General features: G+C 44.4%; 1 protein-coding gene across 1 annotated transcript in view; it reads left to right on the top strand.

The window, feature by feature from the left end:
* RGS6 (regulator of G protein signaling 6) overlaps positions 1-19,254 on the top strand; it is a 265,768-nt gene that overhangs the window by 227,121 nt on the left and 19,393 nt on the right. Inside the window, exon 16 of the mRNA XM_066188182.1 lies at positions 11,331-11,420. Within this exon, the coding sequence (XP_066044279.1) occupies positions 11,331-11,420 (90 nt within the window). The remainder of the gene's footprint in view (positions 1-11,330; positions 11,421-19,254) is intronic.

Genomic DNA, 19,254 nt, shown 5'->3' with positions numbered 1-19,254 from the left:
TACCTGAACTAACCAGCTGTTGTTTCTATGAAGATGATTCAGGGAAATTCAGTTCTAATCCAGGCTCAGTTAGGGATTTTAGCTGTTCTTTGCAGATCCTTGGCTAATTCCAGCGCAGATTTAGACCATAATGCTAAATTCCAGGCAGCTCAAACCAGAGATGTACCTGTCCCAGATTTGAAATGTAGAATAATTTGGGACAGAAGGCACCTTAAAGTTCATCTAGTCCAGCTCCCCTGAAATGAGCAGGGTACATCTTCAACTAGATTAGGATTCTCAGAGCCCTGTTCAACTTGACCTTGAATGTTTTCAGAGACAGGGCATCCACCACCTCTCAGGGCGATCTGGGCCAGGGTTTCACTGTCTTCATTGTAAAAACTTTCTTCCTTGATTCTCATCTTGAGATTTGAGCCCAGTTCATGCTCTCAGCTGCCCCAGGTATAGTTCAGTTTGTTCTGGACTGTGATAGAGATATGAGTCCTTGCAGGATTCATCAGTGGTCAGTCATTACTTTGCATTCTGGTTTTATCAGGAAGCTCAAGGTGTTGGCAGAACTTGATATGATCCTATTGAATTCAAAACCAAACTCCAAGTTTAAGCAAGGATCTCTTGGAAGTGAAATTTCCATTTTTTACCCAGAAGGAAAAATGAGGGGTGACTTCTCCTGACTTTGTGTTTTCAAGCATGCACAGGATGTAAAAGGCCTGGTGTCTATTCAGTGGGCATACAACACTCCATTTGTGCAAAATCACAGCATGGAAGAAAAATGTGAAAATAATCGTTCATTGTGTGTCTGTATCATCTTTCACATAAGAACTTGAAGAAACATTAGTCCTATTTTCTTAAAGTTTTTCCCAGGCACCCCAGTTACATGCATGCCTATAAAGAACAATGACTAACGATGGAGAATCGGGGTAACAGCAAAGCAGCTCTGGTTGGCAGTGCAGGCAGCCAGCAAAGGGACACAGGATAGATCAATGTGCTCTGCCTCGAAGAGAGGACCAAGTCCACCTGAACCAGTGCTGCTCAGAGACCTTAAGCCTGTGCTGTGGAGAATTGAAAGCACTGCTGCAATGCATCAGTATTTATACATGAATGGTGTGCCTAGGGCTCCTGGAGGCTTTTGACAGCCTGCACCTTCCTGTGGAGGTTTGGGACTGCACAAGGACTTGACCTTAATTCCCTTCTTCTTTGGCTCTGATTCTTTGAGACTGGAGGAGAAAAATCCTTCCTTACACTGCACTCTGGTTCTCTTCCTCCTATTTGGGTTATGGTGACTGTAGAAAACACACAGTCTCACTGTTGCGTATTTGTTGCACTTAGAATGCAAGCTCCTGCCCTTGCGGATTTCACAAAACGACCTACAACCGAACAGAATCTAAAATCAAGAGCCCCACAAATACAGCCAGAAGAGTAGTTGAGCGTCTGGAGCAAAAATAGGGAGGTGATTATGGAAGCTTATGCTGGTGTGCCGGATGTTGTGCAAAGCAGGAAGCAAAAAACTTGAAGCAGAGGTTTACATAGGAGCAGATACTTTGTGTTATTATTTTCCTGTTTTGGTTTGTTGGGAGTTTTTTTCAAAATGTACGTATGCACCACACATCAGAAAGTACTTATTTTTTCTTCTGCCTTCCATCTGAATTTGTGGTTTAGCAGTCATGTTATATGAAAAACATCTACCATCCAGCCTTTGTCTTCCCTTTCTGTCTCTGAAGGCATCAGGGATCAAACTACTGTCTAAGCTAATGTCCTTCTGTCACACATGAGCAGAAATAGGATCAGGAAAAAGTCACAAGTGACCTCTCTCCTTGCAGACAGAGTGACAGCAGGCAACAGATCTCTCCAAATGAAAGATCATGGGAATGGGGTAACAAGAACAGTCAGCATATTCCCACAGGACAGTAGTCTGCCTGTTATTCAGGGTGCTGATCCTGCCAAGCTGTCTAAAACTACATGCATGAGTATTAACAGTGCCTCAGTGTCAGACATTTCCTACCTCCAAAAAATACCTTTAGATGGATTACATGGGAAAGTCTCTAGCTTGCTCAAAAATTGAATTCAGCACTCAGACTCTGGGACTCTTGTGTCAGTAGTGTGCACTGTGCTTCTTGAAAGCAAGAAAAAACTGCATATCAGATCCAGAGCAAGAGAATTTCCTCTTCATGTGAAGGTCAGGAAGCTGCTGATACTGTTTCTTTTCTCCCAAATAGGGAGCCCAAGTTCTTGCAAGTGCATCCTTTCATCTAATCAAGAAGCCAGAACTCCAGGAGTCTGCTTCTCATGGACTGCAGGGTTATGGTCTCTTTCTGCTAAACCCATGCACTGCAGGAACTCTGTGGTATTTAATTTTTTTAAGAGGTTGTTACCTTTTTAAGTGTTCACATTCCTAATTAAAAATTTAAGTAGAAATCCCTGGGAAGATTTATCAGCAGTGCATTTCATACCTCTGCTCAGCCCACAGCAGGTAGGAATGTGGGCTGTCAGGATGGGGTTTGTTGGCAAACAGTTAAAAGATTCCAATATACATTTGGACTCTGAGATTTTGTGCTCTACCACTTAACGGCAGCCCAAGATGTCATAGCAGCACATGTGTTAGTCAAAATGTTGATGAGGCATGGAAAATTGTTTATCTATCCAGTACATGTTCTCCAGGTAGGCATCCAAGCAGGACTGGTGTTCCCTGTCTCAGCATCGCCACCTTTACTCAGCAGCTGTGTTCTCCTTGTTTCTGTAGGGCTGTATCCTGCTCTATCTCCATCTCCTATGGAATACAGACTGCCCCACTGAAATAGAATTTCCTTCTGCTGTGTGAGGGGTTCTGCATGTTCCTCTCCTTGGTACAGCTGAGCTTTTTGGCAGGATTTTTCATGGAAAAAACAAGGACAAGCTGCTGACAGCCTGCAGATACCGGGGTGTTGACCAAAAGGTTACACCTTATAGTTACACCTCATAGCTTTACCACAGCATGCACAGGAGGGAAAAACCTCATCTTCATTGCTGAGACTCCTACATGTTGTATTGTTTGGAAAAGGAATTCCAGTCTCCTGAATGCTACAGAAGGTTGTCCCCTCCTCCCAGGCAAAACCTTTTCACTTGGGCTTCTTGCCAGCTGCCAGGATTTGGCCCATATTGAGAGAATCAGCCTCTTAGCCATGATCATTGTTCTCAAAACCTAAAGCTGCTCATATGGCGTTAGACTCCCGGCAGCCCACTCTTGTCTCCCAGGATAGCCCTTGCTATATTTAGGACTAAATCCTCCTGCAGTACCAGGCTGACCCCTTAACTGCACAGCACTCAACAACCCTTTGCCTCTAGTCCTCTGCACTGTGTCTGCCATGGACCTCAACAGCTTTGCCCTCACATTTGTGTTTGAAGATATGAAGCAAACCAGTTGTCTCGTCAATATACAGAGAAGCCATAGCTAAATTTATGTGTTACTTTTATCAATGTGCTTTTCCATGAAAGATTTACATTGTGTTTCCCCCTACGTATCTACAGGGCTAAACAAAGGATTTCTGTGTATTACTCAAAATGAGCTCTCATTGCTTACAGTTATCCCTCTTGCTAAGGCTCTTTCTTATGTTCCTGTGCCTTCAGCCCAGTGTAATTTCTTTTGTGGGCTGAAAAAAATTATGCTTTTTAGTTTAGCAGGGAGGTTAGTCTATATTACAGGATAATAATTCATCTTTTTTTTCCCTTAGTAGTAAAAGCAGCTTGATTGAGTTAGAAGAAAATGCACCAGCTAAAACTTGGTGTAAATTATTATGTCCCCTGAATACTTGAGACTGGCAAATAAGATACTGCTCAGATTTTCCAGAGCTATTCACTCTTAGGCCAAGACCCTTATGTGCCATTTAGCAACCTGAAGCATTTCTTTTCCAACTATAAATCCAGGAAAGCCTCGCCGTACTGCAGCAGCTGGAGCACCCAGTCCCCCCTGGCCCTGCTAGATGGCAGCACTGCCAGGTTCCAGAGAGGCTCCGGGAAGGGGCTCACCCTGGTTAATGCAGGCAGGCAGCTCAAACAGGCACTACAGCTTTTTTGAGAAGAGTGAAATCCTGAATGCAGAGACCAGAATAAGCACATCCAGAAGTGCTCTTAGTGGGGATTTGGAAACATTAAAGGGAATTGGAAAAAAACATACTTGTTTCCCTGCTTTCTACCCTCACTGCTGTTTTCCTGTCACGTTCTGTCAGGGCAAATGTGAAGGTCTCTTTTGCAGCTTCTTCACTGTTTGCCTCATCTCAACTGTGCCTGCTACCAACTACTTCAGCTCCCAGAGCTGATGCAACAATTTTTACTGCTTTTTCTAAAGTGCATTTTAGCATCATCATTTTGGTTGAATGCAGTTGATCATCAATTAGTTTGCTCCTTAAAAGTGTTGCATTCAGTTTTGGCACAAGTAACTGCTTAAAGAGGACTAGGTCTCCTTTCCTTTCTTTGGCTTTTTGGAAGATCCTGGTGATGGTATGGTAGGGGGTCTTGCTGGTCAAACAAGATTCTTGAGAATGAGCTCGGAAAACTACAGCAGAGTTAACAGGACACGTCTCTAACAACCCGTGGATAGCAGGTTTTGCTGACTGCAGGATGTGTGTGTGCTGGCACAGGGGTTAATGTCAGCTCCTCTGCCACAAATGTCTGTGCACAGCAGAGGTGCCGACAGACAGGCACTAGGCTGCTGCCAAGTCTAATTGGAAGGTGCAGCAGTCACACACCATGTGCTTGCAGAAGCGTCTGCTTTCTCCTTCCCACGTCCTCTTTGTGCTATAGAGACAGCTCTTCCAAAAACAAACTCCAGGCAGGTTCTCAGCTGGCATCTCTTCCCATCCTTCCAGCAAAGGCCACAAGGCCTTCACTCAGGCAGCACTCTCTCATGTGTGAATCTGCAGTAAATTCTTCCCCGGTGCCAAGCATACAGGTAGCACAAATATTAGCATTCATTGCAGTATGCTATTATTTATTTAGTTGTTTAATCTACTGCTTTACATTGCTGGTGGCCTTTTCCTTTAATGGATTTGTCTGACATGCTGCAAATCTCCTTTGCAGTTGGCCAGAGGTTCGGCTGCATGCTTGCAATACAAAAGGGGTCTCCAAATCAGCTCTCACTAGTTAATAGCAGGTGCTGGTGAAAGGGTGAAGGAGCGCTCCAAAACAATACAGAAGATGTTAGTGGGATAGCTACAGCAAGGAGGTTTCTGACCAGTTTATGAAAGGCAAAGTGGACCCTTGCAGCTCAAGTGCATCTCAACAGCTATCTAGCCTTAGTTTAAAGCCCCCAAAATGAGCTAAAAATCATGGAATAAAATCATTAAGGTGGGAAAATACCTCCAAGGTTATAAAGTACAACCTTTGACAAAACACCACCACGTCAATTAAATCACAGCACTAATGGACACCTCCATTCATTTCGTGAACATTTCCAGGGCTAGTGACTCCACTTTTTCCCTGGGCAGCCCATTCCATTGCTTAACCACTCTTTCAGTGAAAAAATTATTCCTGATGTCCAATCTGAACCTCTGCTGGTATAGCTTGAGGCTGTTTCTTCTCATCATGTTGCTGGCTGCCTCAGTGAAGGGGCTGACCCCCACCTGGCTTCACCCTCCTTTTAGACAGTTGTAGACTGGTAAGGTCTCCACTGAGCCTCCTTTTCTTCAGGCTGAACAACCCCAGCTCCCTCGGCTGCTCCTCATATGAGTGACTTTCTAGACCATCACCATTTTCATTGCCATTTTCTGGACTCTCTCCAACACCTCAATGCTCTTCTCGTACAGATGGGCCCAGAACAGAGCACAGGATTCAAGGTGTGGCCTCGCCAGTGCCAAGTACAGGGAGACAATCACTGCCCTGGTCCTGCTGGCCACACCATTGCTGATACAGGCCAGGATGCCATGGGCCTTCTTGGCCACCTTGGCACACACTGGATCATGTTCAGCTGCTGCAGACCAGCACCACCAGGTCTTTTCCTGCCAGGCAGCGTTCCATTTCTCCTTATTCCCCATCATCATCTAAAGTTTGCAGCTGTGTTTAGGCACAAACAGGGAAAAATTTCTACCAGCAAGTGCAATTTTAAGGGCTTTCTGGAATCTAACTGGTGTTCAGAGTTCATGAGAACATTGTGCTTGGTCTTCACAGCTCCTAAAACATCTCAAGCCTGTCACAGAATATCAAGATGGGTAAAATATTGGTGGAATTACGAATGGATGTTTAACCACCGATTCTCTTCTTGTCTCACATACACAAATCAGAGGAGAGAACCAAGGTTTTCTGCTAAAAAGACGCATTCTGAACAGAGAACATAATTCCTGGGATCTACCACATGGCTTGTGCGAGTCAGATATTATTATTTTTTTATCATTCAGGTTTTTTCCCACATTTTTCTTGAGTGTTCCCAAGGTTCTGCTTATCTGGCATCTGTGTCCCTCTCAGGGTCACTGTGCTTTGTGTGTGAGGGGGAAGAGAGACCTGAGATCACATTGCAGCACATCGATTTGGAGCAGGTGCAGCTTTGAGATGGTTTCTGCTATCTCAGCCACCTCCCACATTCCCGTCTGGATTGCAAACTTTATTTTTTCCTCCCCCTTTCCCCTCTTGTCAGGAATAATTTACAAAGCCTGTCCTTCATCTCTTTCCAAAGGTAAAGCTTGTGGAAGGAAAATAGCCAAGAGATGCTGAACCTTGTCAGGGTTTATTTCTCTGCATTTAAGCTGTCAGCTGTCAGGGGTGGGATTTCCTGTTGGTTTCACATAATTGTAAAATAAATTTTTTTTGTGATTTATCTCATTGGTTCCTTTTTTTTTCTAGAAGGGACAACATTTCCCCCTTTTAAATGTACTGTTTGTTCTTCTTTATATCATGTAATGGTTGTGGCAAGTGGAACGGTTATGTTGTCTGAAGTGTAACTCTCATGACAGAAGACCAGGTACAGGGAGTATATTCAGTGAAGCTGGACAGCCCCCAGGACCACTGCATGTTTTTCCCCACCATAGAGGAGATGTGATTCAGGTGCACAAAACACAAAAGAGGGTCTGCCTTTTTCTCACGAGGAGATGCAAGCAGATCCCTTTGCCTCTGTTGTCTTGGTTCAAGAACTGGGAAACAACAGTCACGGGGACATTTAATAGCAAACCCGCTCCACTTGCAGGAGTCTTTTAAGGGATTTGTTTGCTTCCTGGAGATGAAATCCACTGCAATTACAAAAGCAGGTTCTTGTGTCACTCTCTGTGTTAGACTGACATTTCCCAATGTGCATCCATTGTCACAGGGGAGTATCAGTACAGCCGGTATTCAGCAGCAGCATGCTGTGTGAGGGACTGAGTGACTGGTCAGCTCAAAAAGCCAGCTTGCCAGGGCTCCCTCACACGTATCAAGTCAGTTCCTGTCTCCACTTGCAGCTGCCACTGCAGTGGCCTGAGATGGCAGCCTGGTGCTCAGAAAGAGCTAGCAAGGCTGCAGGGGAGACCAGTGGGACACGTGATGCCTGTCAACTGCTGGCCAAAACTTGAAAGAATTTTTTTTCCTGCCATTTATCTGTTTTTATAAGCTACCTTGTTTAATGGTTTAATAGATCACTTGGGCAGTTTTGTTAGATGATTATTTTAAAGCCTTGCAATGTAACTCCCTAAAGGATTGCTGTCTTAGGGCTGGAGCAGGGAGCTTTGAGGCATGCTTGAGAAGTGGTACACGGCAATGGCTGGGAGAGGCTACACCGCTTAGGTGAAATGGTCCTCCTGCTCTTGTGCAGAACGGGCACAGGGGCTTCCCATGGCACTTGTAAAGAAGTGTTGCAGTGATAATTCTGGACAGACTGCTCACAGGGCAAGAGATTGGAATGTCCAAAGCTGCAGCTGCATTGTTAAAAATTGCACAGGTAGTGCATTTATTTTTTCTATTTAGAGAACTAGCAGTAGCGAGCTGATTACCTTGTAATAAACAACTTAACAAAATGGAGTATTATCTCAGTATAAGGATGGAAAAGCGCAAATTTCTTACCAGCACTGCCACGTAATGTCAGGGAGATGGTGCATGTTTATAAAGTGCATTGCACTGGGAGATTTCAGTCTTTAACGTGGGTGTCCTTTCTTTCCACCATGTGATGAAAAGGTGGAAAAAACCCCAGCTGCTCAGTAAAATAAGAAGTGAGAGACCAGTGGGTTGCAATGATCCAAAGTGAGCTAAAAATCCATGACAGAGAAGGACAAGACAAGTTGCACAGAGCAACTAAATCCAAGCCCACACCTCTGCCTGTTGCTTAGGCTTCCACAGAAGAACATGATCAGTTGTTAGACCTCCAGTAGCCTTCAATGTATGTATAAAATGAGGAGCTGCTAAACACTAGCTGTAGGTTCTCCCTGGAAAGTTGCAGATTCTAGAATGCATAAGAGAAAATATCTTGGTGGCAAAGAACAGAGTAGGCCACAGATCAAACCAAATTCCAGTTCCAGCCACTGGCCTTTCCCATCCTGCAGCTAGTTTTGGTGTATAAGTGGGCCGGACACACACCACAGCCACAATTTTAGCAATCTTCATGGTGTAGTCTCAGTAGGGATTTTCACTGTAGCAATGCAAGTTGTCCTGTACTGTTGCAAATTGGAAGGCAGTCTTTGCTGATCTGAGCAACTGGCTCAGATTTCCAGTAGCTGGTTCAGAAATGCAGTGTTGTAAAATAAATGACCAGTGTATCATTCATGCCTTCAGTCTAGAGGTTGTTGAAAGCAAGCCCTTTGAATTCTTACTATTAAAAAGTACAGTTTTCTTCTGAAGCTATGCATGTTGCTCTTTTTCCTATGCCCAACCTTCTTTCTTCATTAGCATTCAAAGCCTAGGAATAGTTATTCCCTGTCTGAGTATATCTGTGGTGAACAGCTGAAAGGTAGCAGTGTTGCTTAGTGATTCCAAGATGTGAAAAGCAGAGAAAATACTTCATACCAGTTAGCTAACTGCAGTGGCAACAGGGCTGTGGCTGTGCAATAGTCCTATTTCAGGGAAGGGCTTCAGTTAAGAAGGCAGCTTGTGGTTTATATCATCTCAGGGTCAAAGCAATTTTTTTCTCCTTCTGACCACTAGATACTGAGTTTATACTGTTTTAAGGTCAAATACATGAAGTTGTCTTGACATGAGCAAGAATGGTAGTTGTCGCTGGCATGCAGGTGGGTTGTATGGCCAGCCTCGTGTGTTCTCCTTTGCCTCTTTCTGTGCGGTAATGAGAACTGGAAGTTATTTTCCAAAAATCTTACCATCGTATTTCAGACCAGACCCAGTTGTCTGACCACTGGTAAAGAAACCATTTGGAGCCCAAAGACAGTAAAATGTCACATCTAGCAAAATGTTAATATAAATATCCCTGTCACCCACCATGTTGGCCTCAGCCACAGCACCTTCCTGCCCACCTCAGCACCTGTCCCACCAGCACCCTGCAAGTATCGGCTGCTGCAAAGAGGACCACTAAGAATATGAAGGCTCTGGAGACCCCTCAGGCCCTTTAGTGTTGATGGGCTACAAGGTGCTCACGTGCTCATCAGTCTCCTCATGGTCCTGGAAAAGCACCAGTTAGGTGGGTTTGTTTCCCAGGTAGTTACAAAGAACTCCTAAGGAGGATATGGAGTCTACTTGGAAACCTTAAGAGGTAGCAGTACAAGCAAACTGGTTGAGGTGTGGTTGGGTTTAAATCAACAGAGTCCTGAATTTATCCTAGTTGAAATATTTAAGAGAGAACTGATGTTGAAAATCCTTATTCATGCACAAGAATAGAAACCTTTTGATGAGCATATCCATGATGTGCGTTATTTTCCCTCTTCTTATCTTAGGGCATACTTGGCTCATTCTACCCTGCATAAATAGGACAAATGTCCCACAGCTGGATGTCAAATTTCATGGCAATGCTGTATATAAGGAGCATGAAACTGTGCCCTACCATGTGTTTTTTCTGAAGCAAGAAGGGTGACAGTTGCTAAATAGCTTTATATGAATGATTCTATTGCAAAATCTTGTGCTGTCCTTTGGATAGGGAGTGCTGCACAAATGAGCATCTGTCAAGACTAAAAGAAAATATGGAAATTAACCAGTAAAAATTGTTCCACACCAGAATGTAGCTCAAAGAATGCATTTATGCTGTGTCGAAGGAAAACCAGTGGCCCTCATAGGACTACACCGAACAGTGTAAGAAAGCTGAATTAAGCAGTTCTTCTATGTAAAGACAGGTCATTGCTAATTACCCATGATAGTGAAGATAAGGGAATTCTGCTTGGCTTGTTAACACACCAAAATAAGCTATGCAACTTCTGTCTGATTTGGTTCTTCTAAAGTTTCATGTACAATGGCTTTAGGGCAGGAGAGAATATTTCACGTTGTATAATTCACTATAGATAAAACTGCTCATTAACTCTATAAAAGTGCTTCCTTGGGCAACGTCCAAGAGAAAGGTCCAAGGTGCCTGTTTTTCTCTTGAGCTCCTTTAGTGTGTTCTCAGTCATTATCTGCTCAAAGTATTTTGATTTTATTTTCTTGGTGTTTGGGATGATATCTTTTGTAAATCCAGGGATAACTAGGAGAAAAGCTGACTGTGTTAAGGGATTCTCAGCAGGAAAGTAAAGCTTAACAAGGAAATTAGAAAAGGGCACGTATTAAGTTCTGCTGCAATGAAACACCACTTTGTAAATTTGAAGATAAACATAGTAAGTGCTCTCAGAGTAAACTGGTAACAGTAGTTTGACTTCAAAGAAGACCCTAATAGAGAGACTCATCTAATGTAATTTTATACATATGATGTATCCATCTACATCAGAGCTAGTCATATAACTTCCCTGCATAGTCACCACAGATATGGGCTTTTGCAGGACATTAACATGTTGGCTTACTTGAATCCATGTCTAAAGTGGAGATGAAATGTGTGCAAGTATCAGTTCCCCTCCATGAACAGGAAGGGAGTGCTGGGTGATCGTTCAAGTGTCTGTAACTGGTAAAATGAAATCGAATCTATGAGACAATTTCTGGTGTTTTTTCCTTATTTCCAGGGTAGGCACTTTCTTATAATCTGGGGACTTCAGAGAATTGCAATCTTTGCAGAATAATCCTGATGAGCAAATAATGTGTGCCAGCCTTTGGGGTGAGGGCCATCTCTTTGTTTCGTGTTTGTACAGCACCAGGCACAACAGGGTCCTGCCCCGGGATGGACCTCATGTACACTACCACAGCACAGATAATCAATAATAGCAGACTTAATTAGAACTCTGATCAGTCTCTCTTCCTTCCAATTCTCTGTGTTTTAAGTCCCTGTGATGTCTAAATGAGGTTTGATAACAATTCTCTGTCTCTCACTTCCCCCCGTCCCGCAGGAGCACATTTACAAGCTGATGAAGAGTGACAGCTACGCGCGCTTTCTGCGTTCGAATGCTTACCAGGACTTACTGCTGGCGAAGAAGAAGGTATCTGTTGGAAAGGACATGCTTGCATCTCTTAGCACCTCCTGATTCTCGCCTGCTGCTTGCTGCTAGTGTGAAAGTGAAAATATTGTTTCTTTTTTTTTTTTTTTTTCCTTTAAGAAGGGAATGAGCACTTTTGTCTTCTTCACTGAGGGCATGGCATCTGTGTGCAGAGCCTCAGCATGAGTTTGGGGAAAACATGGTGACCCAAGGTAAAAGTAGTACGGAAAGGTTTTTGTCCAGCACAGCTGTCTCCCAAACTCAGTGTAGGCAATACAAGTTGTATTACCTCTTTCTCATGGAAAAGACAGTATGTGATATGAGAAGCAGAACCCATCAATCAGTTCATTACTGGTGCAAAATTCACCTATTAAGGTTTTCACCTCCCTGGTCTCACCATGTGATACTCCCTTTGGATGCCTTACCTATAGATCCCCCTGCGGCAATTCCCATACTCCTTTCCCTTGCTTTTGCCTCCCCAGAGATGCTTCCTTTTCCTCAGAGACAGGGAATGATTGCAATGCTTGTAGTACTTAAGAATTCCAGCCACATTGTCTCACAGGAAATCTGGGTTTGAGTTCTTCTTAGCCTTTTTGGTATCTGCATGAGCTCTGCCAGCACCATGATTGTGTTAGGAGCCTTCAGATCAGGGTAGCAAAGGAGTGGTTGTGTAGAATTACAACTCCTGTCCTCGAGTCCCCTCTTGCTAAGGGGTCTAGGTGAAAAGCTACTGATTTCTGCGTTTGTGGCTGTGCTCAAATGCTTCCTGCAACTCGTGATTAATTCCCACAGCTCTATGTGTGTGTCTGTGCATATGCATGCCATGTACACATGTGTATGCCCCACTTGCATTTGGCTCCCATGACTGAAAATGTAAACTGACTTCTGACTCCTGCAGCCTGAGTGTGTGGTTTCCCATCATCATCTTCCCTGCTGTTTTTCTGCTGCATTCTCTGTGTGCTGCCAAATTACATTGCATCGGCACAATGCAATGAAATCCCAGTGGTGTTTTTGTCCTGATTGTCATTGTGTGCCCTAAAAGCATGCATATGGTGACAAAAAGAGACAAGCCCCTCTGTCTGCTGTGCCTGAGACTACTGGCAGGTGGATTAGTGAAAGGTAGTGGAGGGCAGCAGTCAGCCTTCTGTTTCAAAATGTCTGGTCTGAGACAGCATAAACCAGTGCTGCTTACATTAGAAGGGTTAGACCTGACTTAGTTCAGAGACTGGGGACTGAAGGAGGTGTGAGGAAGTCTTCTGATGGTATGAACCATAAAAATCTCTGCCACGTTCCTAGCCCCAGCAGCTTATGGCTCCCTACCCCCCAGTCTCCATTGAACACGAGGGTTCCTGTGCTTGAAAGCCAGGAGAGCTTTCTCCTCTCAGCCAAACCCATTCGAACCAAAGGTTTATTTTTCTGCAATCCTTGTTTGCTGTCAGATCAAGCCCTGGATGTGTCAGCATGACATCCTCATTCCCCTGCAAACTGCCGCAGGAGCAGGTTTTGGTGTCATGTTAACACAGCCATGAAAGCAAGAATCAAGTTTCTTTTAGAAAGAGCTGTGGATGCACGAGTAAACATATGAAGGCACAGAAAAGGCAGGAGTAGATCTGTGCAGATGTGCTGTTCATCAGCTTCCCATTATGCAGGAGGGGAGTTGGTGTTAGTCCAGAGTCGATAAAACTCTTTGCAACCACATTACATTGTGTTAGGCAAGTGAATGTTTTGGAAGCAGTGTAGGTGCAGAGATGATGATAGAACATGACATTTCTGTATGCTGAGGTACATGGTCCTATCTTTAGGACGTTTGATGCAGCTTTAAGAGCAGCCTTTTACAATTCCTCTAAACAGCTAGAAAGCAAGGGAAGGAAAAGAGGAAGCCAGGGACATATCAGAGCCTACATGGATGGAGGATTTGGTTTAGAGCTTGCAAACAAAGTCCTGGATTTACTGATGTGAATAGAAATTCACTGCAGCTCTTTAAGTTGTGATGAGTACATCTCTCTGAGGCCTGTCTTTCCCCAAAGTCATTATCTTCACATGGCTTATATACCACACTGATACGACATAGCTTACTTTCATTACTGAAAATAAGTTCTGTCAGAAGCACAGCATGATGGACGTGGGGTAAAAGAGTAGCTTGCACTAAGCAAATGAACTATGTCTTCAGATTCCCACATTAATATTTTGTGGATAAGTTTGTGTCATTTGGGATCTTTTGCCCTCCAGTACTGGGTTATGGCAAACTGAGAGGGCAGGAAAAAGGGAAAGGTAGACTGTGTGGCTAGAGCACAGAACTGGGAACCATAAAATCTGTATGCTTTCCCTGGTTACCCCACTTAATTTCTTGTGTGAACTTGGGGAAAAAAAAGTTCAACCTTGCCTGCCCTATATCCTCCTCTTCTTCAAAGGGCAGTAATAATACTGACCTGCTCAGCAGAGAGATGCCAAAGCTTCATTAGTGCTTCAAAACATACTTCACATTTCTGGTATTTGTAAAATACTGTAAGTTTGAAGAGTTGCTTTCTTCTGCGCCATACAATAGCCACAAATGTGGGAGCTTTCCTTCCCTGCTCAGGGAGTACAGTAATGGAGGGGAAGGAGGGAGAAGAAATTATGGGTTGAGATTGAGATACAATGACAGAATTATGAGGGGAACATATTGTTCACACCACTAACTGATGCAAGACAGCAGACATAGGCTGTGTACAGACCAGACATACATACTTTGTTAATCCATTTTAGATGTTTTTTCCTCCGTTCTTCCCAGTGTCATTATTGCAAGTAACCACAGTATTATTGGCCTCAATCCTGCAGATTCATGGTGCTCAGCAGGGAACATGAGGTTGGCCTCCAGCAAGGGTGTGATTGGAAGCAGTGAGCTGCAGAGGGGAAAAACTGGGTGTAGCCTTCTGCCTTGAACAGAAGGCCTCCTCCCTGCCAGGCTGGAGAAGAGATGAGAGCACAGCCCTGTCCTCAGGAGGAATGGCCATATGCCCAGCCCAACTGGAGCTCTGGGCCTCCATTCCCAGCCCCTCCCTCTGCAGCAGGTAGAAATCATGGATCTGCTGAAAGCGTCTGGCTCAGCAGTGAAGGGATGGATGTGCAGAGATCCCCAAGCGACTCACTGCATTTTATTTGTGTATCTATGCAACACATCCTGCTGGTGCTACACAGAGTCAAGCACTGACCTGCTCCTGTTTCTGCTGATATGCACCTTGCTGCAGGGTACTTACAGCAGGTAATCACTGCTGCACTGCCCTCCAGCCCTTCTCCACGGTAGCCAAAATGATGGCTGGATGTCCTTTGACAGCAGTGATCCACCTGTCAGGACAAGTGCTGTGACAAATCTCCTCAGTCAAGGCAAGGAGGCATTTGGGCAGGGTGACTTGGCTGTGGAGCAGAAGTTTATTCCCTGGGGAAAGAGCAGTGTAGATTAGTTAGTGCACCATGGAAGGGGATGCGAGTGCACAGGAACTTTTGTTAATGGTGAAGAAGCAGCCAGACACGTGCTCTGCTAGTTATTTTTGCAGAGAAGGGAGCGAAAGGAACAGAAAAGACCTCGAGGTACTTTCCATTACTCACTATAAAGGTGAAACAATGACAATGGTTGGCATCTCTGCATTAGTTGAAGCAGCAGCTGAACTGTCACGGTGCTGGTGTTCATGTCAACCTGGCACGGGGTGGCTTCCTGCCATCCTGTCCTGCCCACAGGCAGGGAAGCATCCTGGAAAGGCAGCCGCAGCTGTAGTGCAGACAGGCTGTGAAGCCATGGGAGTGAGCCCTGCAGCACTGAGGGAAGAGCAGGTTGGTATTTTCTTGGTTTCGAGCATTGTTTTGCTCACCAGCTGGCTCAGGGAAGTGTGAATTCACTGTGATCCTATTCAAATGAACACACAATAGATGCAAAATACTCCAACCACTTGGTAGCACTGTACACGCCCTTTGCTTTCTCACTTTGGACAGGTAGATGTGACCACCTGAGAAGCCCGGGATCTGCTCCTGGCCTTTTCTGAAGCCAGGGTCAGGGATATTATTATCCTTTATTTTTATCTGATGCCATTCCCTCTGGAACATGTTATTTTTCACCAAGTTGAAGTTCAAAATAAACCCCACTTCACACCCCAAAGTCTCATACCAAAAAAAAAAAAAAAAAAAAAAAAAAGGACTCAATAGCCAAAAAAAAAATCCAGGGAGGGAGGAGGTAGAGAATTTTGCAGACCTTATGTTCAGAAGACTGAGTATTCTGTATGGTATTCTGTATGTATTTCCCTACCCCTTTTCAGATACCTGGCAAAAAGTGTCACCAAGGGGATACTTGGGAGTTTCAGGCCATGAGGAACAGGCTCCATTTCCAGCACACACCTTTTGAAGTATTGCTTTTAACCAGACACCCTGTGCCAGCTGCTCTGTATTGTCCATGAAAGTTCCTATTGCAGATTATGCCCTCTTCTCAGTCCCATCAGGGCACACATGGCCAATTTGATTCAGTGGCAGGACTTGTCTTGAATGTTGTAAAGATGCTGAGAAATTTTTTCACAATTACTTTTAATAGTCAGTGTCAGCTGGTTTTCTTAAGTTTTCTTCTACTTAATTTTCATGCAAGCAGAATCTACACAAATGAACTTAAAGTTTGGATGGCTGGGTAAATGGTTAATCATGAAAAGAAAAGGAAAATTAAGCCAGTCAATAATTAGTGAATGGCTTCTATGTGGTGAGCCCTATTTTTCTGTAACTGCCTGGACTGAGAGGTTTTCATCTGCAGCAGGGATGGCTGTTTTATGTTTTATCCAAATGCATATGTCCTTTGCCATTAACTGGTGGAGTCTGTTGTTGTATTTACTGGCAAAGATTGCATTTTTTGCACCTGGGAGGACTGCATGACCTGGCGTGCACATGTGTTTGTTTGCCTTTTCCCCTTTCCACACACAGTGTATGTTTGTGCAAAGGCTGCTGTAGCTGCTGCAGCAGGCAATGGCTCCAGGGTCCACACCCCAGGTCTGTTCCCTGGACTGGGATAGGCGTGATTCGGTCTTTCTATTCTTTCTTTTTTTTTTTTTTGCACATTGTTATTTTAAAATTTCCTTCATCTGGTGTGCAAGGCAGCCTCCCCAGCTCAGCCCCATGCTGCAGAGCTGTGGGCAGGCGTTCCCTGCACGGCAGGCTGCCAGCCACACGGGCAAGCGGACAGGAAGAGCCAGTGAGCTGTACAGCTAGCACCCACACCCACGGACATTCAAACTGCTCCAGCCAGCTCATCACTCTGCAGCCAGCCTGCCTCAGCTGCTTTTTATTTCACTAGAAAATGTCATGCTTTGACTCAGAGCTGGATGCTACGAGGACGAGCTTTCCACGTATCCAGCTGGTCTCAGCCTGCCACTGCCATGCCAAATGTGCAGAGTGACTGCAAACTGAGCTTTGCGAGGCACTTCTGTGAGACACTGTCAGTGTTCTATGTGGCTGCTTCCCCACACGTTTTCAGCTGTGGCAGGCAGCAAACAGCCTTGTGTGCAGCTCCCTGTGCCTGACAAGCTCTCAGCACCTCAACAGGGTGCTCATCATCTTTGAAGACCGCCATCCTGCCTTTCTTCTGGGTGGCAAGATGCATCACCTTGCTGGTAGAAAAAATAGAGATACTAAATTTTGACAGTGAGTGCAGGGGCACAATGTGGCCTGTATAGCAGCTCACTATCCTTTGACCCCAGTGCAGACCAGAGCTCCACTTCAAAATGCAAATGGGTCAGACAATGATTTTCCAGCCTGTAGGAATGTCATGCTGCAGACTTCGAGTGCCTTGCTCCCCTAAGGAGCCTTGCAGAACACACAGTCTTTTGTTCAGGTATTTCTTCTCCTGAAATTGTGCCTTTAACTTGGCTTCTGGTGGGTCTTGCCACCCCTGAAGGAAACCAGCACAGAGGCCCAGTGCCCAGCTGGCCACTGCTGTCCTCAGTCCTGCTCAGTGAGACGTGTCCAGCCAAAGTGGTGGGAATTCAGCTTCTCTCTGTCACCTCTGCTGCCTAGGGGTGTAGGGACACCACTGAGGCTACTTCCAAGAGGGAGTCTTGCTCTGAGCACATGCATGGCTCTAATACTCAGCCAAAGCGTGAGGCTGATGTTTCTTTCCCCCTTCCTCTCCTCTCACATGCAAGGAGAGGCAATTAACCCTTGGATTAGTGCATGTTAAATACTCCTTTGGGGAGCATTGGACTGGGTACATCCCTGCCTTCCTGCCAGCCATGAAGGCTGCTTTATTTCTTGGTACTTGCTTTGAGGCCTTGGCTCCATCCTCTGTGTGGGCTAAAATGATGTGCCTCTAGCTTTCACTTTTGATAGCAGTTTGGACATCAGAGCTGATCCTGTGGCTTCCTCAAATGGTTATATGTGTGGAGGTTGCTTGTTTCTTTCTTCTGGATAAAGAATATTGCTTGCCTTAAAAGGGCCTTATGTTTTGGTCTCATATTTGGTGATGCAGCAGTGACGATATGCCACATCTCTCCATGGGATGTTTAAGACTAACCTTGTAGACATCAGAGAGCTGTGAAAGCTGTGATAAACATGCGGAAGAATCAAAAGCCGTTGCCTAGACTCAACTACACTTCTCATCCAATTTATGTGGTATGGTTTCAGATTCTTTATGTCTTCTCTGTCTGATTTTTGCACTGGTCCTTTGTCCTGGGGGTTGTTACTGCAGCTGAATCTGTGGCAGATGATATGTCAGGTAGGTGCCTGTCTAGTGCAGTGCTTGTTTCCAGTGCACTGTGATGCACCATCATTACTGTGGTTTTCCCTCACATGTAGCTCCTTATTCCCTTCATGGCAGTTTTACTTCCATCTTACCACCCCATTTTGCTGGCTCACCACATTAAAATAAGCATCTCTCCTGGAAATCAGCAGTGCCCACAGCTTTCTTACTGCAATGAGCTTTCTTGTGTAGCATTGAGTTTCTTCTTTTCTCTTCTCTGTAACAGTTTTTTTCTCTTAGATGTTCCAGCAAACATGCCAATAAATTATTTAGTTCTTCCTTGTTAGTGGCGATTTAATCTCCCTTGTGCCAAATGAACGAAGCGCTGCAGTGAGCAACATTCTCAAGGATATGTTAATAAAGCCATCATGCACACGGTTGTTTTCTCACAGTGCAATTGAATGTCTTCTTGCACATGAATAGTCCTGTGCTCCAGGTACAAAAATATCAGTGCCCCAAACTGGTCTGTATCTTTCCATTCTCTTACAAAGACATACATGTCTTGTGTTTTGATGTAGCCAAACTTACTGGAAATATGCCTCTACTCTAGATAAATAGAAGACTGTAGGTTCACTGGCAGTGACTCCAGTGGTGGTTTTCTTCCAGTGCTGTATTCATTCAGACATTGCTTTTTAATATTGTGAAAGCTACTGTGGTTTTTTTCATGTCTCTACACAAGTAGATGGGAGCCTCCGATAGCTGCTTGGCAGATGTTAACCAGAACCAGAAGTCCCAGCTTGAACAGTACCAGAAGGAAAATTCAGTGAACAAGAAATCAATACCAACAGCTGTAAGACACAGCAATGCACCGGCATATATGAACCATTAAAAAATTTCACAGGGGATAAGTGACATTCTCTGAGAGTAAAAGTAGTGATGTCTCTCATTCTTTAAGGTGTTTTGATTTCTTATGTTTGCTGTTGCAAACGCTGATTTCTGCTTTTTACATTTTTTATGACTTTTTCTTCTTGCTGCTTCCTTATATTTTGCTGCTGTTTTAAAAGACTGCATTTAAGCTGAAGGGGTTTTTTTCTGTATTTTTATCTCCTTACTTTGTTCCCTCTTAAGCCAGAGAATGAGCAAGGTCGTAGAACT

The sequence above is a fragment of the Chamaea fasciata genome, unplaced genomic scaffold, assembly GCF_029207755.1.
Source record: "Chamaea fasciata isolate MVZ Bird 193981 ecotype frontalis unplaced genomic scaffold, bChaFas1.0.hap1 SCAF_7, whole genome shotgun sequence".
Lineage (NCBI taxonomy): Eukaryota > Metazoa > Chordata > Aves > Passeriformes > Sylviidae > Chamaea > Chamaea fasciata.
The sequence above is the reverse complement of the archived record's forward strand: the minus strand, read 5'-3'. Positions and strand labels throughout refer to the sequence as shown.